The 6,015-nt window shown below is 39.3% G+C and overlaps 1 protein-coding gene across 1 annotated transcript; it reads right to left on the bottom strand.

The window, feature by feature from the left end:
- Positions 1 to 2,011: 2,011 nt before the first annotated feature.
- LOC101287087 (histone H3.3A-like) lies at positions 2,012 to 5,294 on the bottom strand. Its single transcript, XM_004283203.3, has 2 exons — positions 5,228 to 5,294; positions 2,012 to 2,448 (listed from the first exon to the last, which is right to left on the bottom strand). Exons 1-2 carry the CDS (start codon positions 5,292 to 5,294, stop codon positions 2,024 to 2,026), a joined length of 492 nt encoding a protein of 163 aa, XP_004283251.1. The 3' UTR covers positions 2,012 to 2,023.
- Between the last annotated feature and the right edge of the window lie 721 nt (positions 5,295 to 6,015).

Raw genomic sequence — 6,015 nt, forward strand, 5'->3', positions numbered from 1 at the left:
AGTACCTATCAATGTTCTTGGGATTGCTCTTAGCAGTGTTTTTGAAATTATGCTATAATGGTAAGCAAAAACAGGCGTGGGCCTTGAGATCAACGAGCTTACATTCCCATGGAAAAGATAGACATTAATCCAATAATCGCAAACTCACATTTAAATACACAGTGTGATAAGTATATAATGGAGGGATTATACGTAATTAGGCAATACTTCCTGCGTAAGTGCCAATCTATGTACACTAATAATGGAGAGAAAAGTAGCATTCCTAGATAGAGAATGGTCCTTTGCAAATGGTTGAATAAAGGAGTGCTTGAAGACATTGGGAGAGGTCAGCAATGTCAGTTGCTCTAAGAATGTCCATTTCATTGGTCACCTTAGGGAGAGCTATGACTCTATGTTTGACTTAAGTGAAGAAAGAAAGGGAGATGACAGATGGACTTATGAAACAGCAGTACTTCTATTACAGAGAGCAGTTTATTTTGTTGTTGTAGTTGTTCCCCCCCCCCCCCCGCCCCAGGGTTCTAGACAGAGATAGGATAGGAAACAGAAGGAAAGTTTTTCTTTTGTTGATTGTTTGCTGAGGAAAGAGACTTGGTAATGTTTAAAAATCACAGCAGGAAGTTTTCATACCAGAGGGAGGGATTAAATACACAATGGAGAGGAAAAGTAATCAATTCAGTCAAATGCTTATGAGGGAAGAAGGGAATAAGTTTCAAATCACCATCTGTAGACAGGTGGAGAGGTAATAAATCCCCAGTTATGATGCAGAGAAGGGTAGGATGGTTGCAGATATAGGTGATTTGTGGTGGGTTGTGCAGAGACAGAGAACAGATTTGCATCATAAAATCAGAGGTGTCCTTTTCTCATTATCACTCTCCTGTGATCATGTAGTGAGTTCAGTTTCAGATCCAAGTACAAGAATGCAATCTTCTGTATACCATTCTGCCAAGTGACCAGGGGCTTCCCTTGGTCTTCTAGTCATCCAGTGTGGAACTGGGAAGGAGGCTCCCCATGAAGTAGTCATGGTGGCAAAGGAAAAATTCTTGGCATTTGTAATTGTATTCATTTTCTATTGCTGCTATAATAATGGACTACAAATTTAGTGGCTTAAATAAGACTAATGTATTATTTTACTGTTCTGTAGATTAGAAGACTAACACAGATCTCACTAGGCTAAGATCAGAATGTTGGTGGGTTGCATTCCTTTCTGGAGGCTCTAGGGAAGAATTTATTTCCTTGCCTTTTCCAGCTTCTAGAGGCTGCCTGCTCTACTTGCCTGATGATTCCCTTTCTCTGTCTTCAAAAACCAGCAATATTGGCCAGGATCCTTCTAACACTGCCATCTCTCTGGCTCTTTCTTTTAATCGTCTTATCTAATTTTAAGGACTCTTGTGATTGCTTTGGGCCCACCTGACTAACTCAGGATAGTCTCCCTATTTTAAAGTCAGTTGATGAGGAACTTTAATTGTTTCTGAACCTTAATTCCCCTATTCTCATGGATCATAACTTATTCACAGGTTCTGGGGATTAATGTTTGAACAGCTTTTTATTCATTTTTTTTTGAAGGGGTGGTTATTCTGCTTATCACAGTAACGTAATGGTAGATTGTCTGAGACTTTGGGTTCAAACTGTGCAATATTTTTTTTCTTTTTTTTGCAGTCAATAAGAAATTTACTTGTTTTTTTTAAAAAAAAAAATCCAAATGCTGGCATTGTCCAGAAAAATTTAACAGGTTTGTTTATAATTGTTATAAAGTTGAACTGCTGAAACTTGTTCACTGAAACATTTTGACTTGCATTAATGCTTTATGTCCCCGCATTTATATGAAAAATTCACACACAAATGAAAATGGAAAAACTGCCAATACCTGATTTCTGTCCCCTATTTTTCCACCTGCAATCATATACTTAGGTACCTTTTGACCCCACGGGGTGGGGTGGGGGGGCGGGAATCTAACGTTCAGAACTACCAATAATAGGAAGATAAATTTTTTTTAAAGAATGAAGTTTCCCGTCGTAGTGGATTCTTAAGCACGTTCTCCACGTATGCGGCGTGCTAGCTGTATGTCTTTTGGCATAATTGTTACACATTTGGTATGGATAGCACACAGGTTGGTGTCTTCAAAAAGGTCAACCAGATAGGCCTCACTTGCCTCCTGCAAAGCACCAGTAGCTGCAGTCTGGAAGCGCAGATCTGTTTTGAAGTCCTGAGCAATTTCCCGCACCAGACGCTGGAAGGGAAGTTTGCCAATCAGAAGTTCCGTGGACTTCTGATAACGTCTAATTTCAAGGAGTGCCACGGTGCCAGGCCTGTAACGATGAGGTTTCTTCACCCCTCCAGTAGAGGGCGCACTCTTGCGAGCGGCTTTTGTAGCCCGTTGCTTCCTCGGTGCTTTACCACCGGTCGATTTGCGGGCAGTCTGCTTTGTACGAGCCCTGGTATAGAGACCTCCTTACTTACCCCCCTTCTCCTTCAGCTGGAGCTCAGCGAGCTAGAGGCGGCCCTGGCGACAGAGAGCGACAGTGGCACCGCGGCGGCAGCGAACACAGTTGAAAGATGGCTGACACCGAGTCTATCCCTCAGCACACCTTTTTCTTTCATGAGGTCTCTTAACGCAAGTGCTGAGAAGGCAGGCTGGTCAACTATCACAAACTCAGATCCAATATTTCCAGGCATTTAAATGGCAACAGTGGCAGGGTCTTTAGGATCACTTATCTAGCACTTCTGAGTAGCAAACCCCTTCTCAGTCAACTCTCCTGACTTGAGATCCTAGTCATCTCTTCTCCACTACTTTCAGAACTTGCAGCCCCTCTATATTACTCCACAAGAACCCTTTGCCTTCTCTGGCAGTCTCCATAGATTACAAATCAGACTAAATGGTACTTAAATGATTAGAAAAACTGTCTTCCTCTTTCTTGAAACCTGTGAGAGCTCTGTCATTTGAAACCCAGTGATTTGGCTGTCCACAACTTACAAAGGAATAAATAGGGATAGGACATTGGCATTCTGATTCTGTCCTGGGGAAGTCATCATCCCTCACACCTATATCCAGAATGGGTTGAACAGAATGGGTTGAATGACTTCTTCTGAAACAGCAAAAAAAAAAAAAAAAAACAAAAACACCCACAAAAAACCAAAAACCCAAATGTAATCTGATCCATCTTTTGTTAAGGGTCTTTCTTCTCTTTTTGACATATAATGTAAAGGATTTTGGGGGAAAGATTACAGATACCAGGAGGCTACTCAAAGTCATATTCAGGCTAAAATTGTCTATTTTTTTAATATCAAAGACTAATTATAGTAATTGATGCAGTGCTGTGCTCTAAACTTACAATTTTCTTTTAGGAAACAGAATTATTGGCAAATACTCTAACCTCTCGTGGAGTGTTAGACTAAATTATCCTTAGAAATCATTGATACAGTACATTGAGGGAGAAGGGACATTTGCTCATCTACCTTTATTAAGCCTCAGGCCTTGGAATAATGTCCCCTACATCCTGTGAAGCAGGACAGAAGACTTGATATGCTTGACTTTTAAATTAAAGAGACTCTTTAAAAGGAGAGGGAGGGTGGGTGAGAGATGCAAGAGGGAGGAGATATGGGGGTATATGTATATGTATAGCTGATTCACTTTGTTATAAAGCAGAGACTAACACACCATTGTAAAGCAATTAGACTCCGATAAAGATATAAAAAAAAAAAAACAACACATTTCGGAGGACTAAATAAATATACTTCTGGTTAAATGTAAAAAAAAAAAAAAAGAGAGAGAGAGAATATGTAATGGAAAGCAGTTAGAGTTGAGAATAGGCCATAAAGATGAGCTGTTGGCTTCTGGAGGCAACATCTAGAGACTGTCAGTACTCAGGATTTGTATATGCTTCTGTTTAGAGTTTGAGAGGCAGAAATCTTTGGTGGGACTGCTACCCAGAGCCAAAAGACAAGGTTTATTTATCGCTCTAATGTATTAAACATTAATTTTTAATATCTAAGAAATAATTATTCATTCAAAACATTTTTTTAGGTTCCTATCTTGATTCAGGCTTTGTGGCAAGTGCCTAGAGATACGAAAAGGACTGAAACGTGTTTGAAGGTTACGAACTTTGAAGGATAAATGTAGAAATCTAAAACATCATTGTAGTGAGATGTGTTTTGATGAGTTTTAAAAAACACCAGGAGACATTTGTCAGGCACATAAATGGGGATGGAGATGATCCCTCCACCCATGACTGGAGGGGTTAATTCCAAGCAAAGTAACTGACATTGGGAAAAGCCAGGGGGAGGGGATGCAGTACACCCGTGTGCAATGAATTATAACAATGGCTGTTACATAAGATTCACGTGGAAGTAGGGACAGTAAGTATTGAAAATGAAAAGATGGCAACTACCAGCATATAGAGGGTATTCTAAGACTTGTGGCAGAGTTTTGAAATAAATCATTTGTGAATCAATTTTACAACTTGAACTTATATACATAGTCCATGGACTGTTTGCTTTGATACTTTCTTTAGGCAACCCAGCTTTTCCATTGTATAAACTTATTTCAAAAATCTTGTATTCGTCTCATAAATAGAAAATTAGTACCTCTTGCTGTAAATTATAAATGGGAAGTAAGGTCTCAAAACTTCTTAAAATATCATCATTAAAGGCTAATCAGACACAATTATCTGCCAAGTAGAGTCTTAGGATTGATTGTTGGTGTCATTCATGGAATTAGCTTAGGATGGTAAGAGAAACCAATATTGAGAAGATAATGAAGTCAACGTTTCGTGTGATGCTTTTGAAAGGCCAGTGTTTGGGCACTTAAAAAGAAGTCCAGCATCAAAGACAGGCCTAGAAGTTTAGCTCAGGGTCACAACAAGTTACAGGAGGAAGCTGGCGTTCCAAGAGTGGAGGACCATAAAGTTTTGTGAAGTTATAAATAGTCATTGGGCAGATTCATCTAAGTAATCGGTATTACCTAGACTAGAAAAGACTAAGCATATTGGTTTTTCTTTTTTGCTTTCCTTCTTTTTTTTCCCCTTGTTTCCAGTTCAGCATTAACCAAAATTATCATCCATCACCCAAGGCAGAATTGATAAGAAAGATATATTTTTTCTTTGGGTCATACCCTTCTAATGTCACACTTCTGCTTCATGGTGATAACTTTCTTTTCTCCCTTCCTTTCTTCCTTGGTGTCCCAATTTCCATGGCTGGATTCTGTCTGACCTGGGACTGTCATCTGCCTTACCTGTATGTTGAAGTTGCCCTACATGTTCGGTTCCTACTCCCACAGATTCCTGTAGGAACTGCCTCATATCACGTTAGAAATAACGTTTGCCTGTATTACATATCTTTAAGGCCTCACTCCCTCTAATAATAAGTTAATCCTAGATGGAATAAGTATTTGAGAGTCATGGTAATATGATCATATATTAGTGTAAAAGGCATATCTTACATAAACAAAAGCAAGAATATTTTAATGATGGCTTTCTGGAGGCAGTATTTTTACTCTTCTGATCCAACCTATCATTGATATTAAATGCCAGTGAATTTCAAAACAAATGTTTTGCAAGAGGTCATGTTCTGCTCTTTCAGTGTGTGGTGTCAGAGAATTTCAGCCCAATTTGATACTCATTTGAGTTGTAAGGTTTTCCTCTTTGACTAAGATAGTGGTTAGTGAGTATGCTGGATCTGCTTCTGATACCATCAACTATTTGGGACTTGCAACAAAACAATGACAATGGAAAGAACGCTTGCTAGATTGAGGAGGACAAATCAGGGGATGAATTTTCCAGGCTAAAGTCAAGATTGTCAAGTAATGTAGAAGCAGTAGTCCAGAGGGCTTACGGCACGGTACAACATGTAACACGCAACAGTATCTAATAAAACAGACAACTCTTATGCTAATAGAAGAGCTTGAGGCTGGTGGGATTAGGCCAGATAAGAGTGCAATAGTATGTGAACTCGCCTATATACTGTGTCCCTTCTATATCCCGCACTATTTTAATTTTGCATTTGATTTGCCCTCATTTATAG

Source organism: Orcinus orca, chromosome 2 (assembly GCF_937001465.1).
Source record: "Orcinus orca chromosome 2, mOrcOrc1.1, whole genome shotgun sequence".
Lineage (NCBI taxonomy): Eukaryota > Metazoa > Chordata > Mammalia > Artiodactyla > Delphinidae > Orcinus > Orcinus orca.

Excerpts from the sequence above, each read along its gene's own strand:
- LOC101287087 (XM_004283203.3), bottom strand. The coding sequence starts at position 5,294 with ATGAGGCAGTTCCTACAGGAATCTGTGGGAGTAGGAACCGAACATGTA. Across the intron at positions 2,449-5,227 it reads AGGGCAACTTCAACATACAG|GAGGTCTCTATACCAGGGCT; the intron begins GTAAGGCAGATG and ends GGGGTAAGTAAG.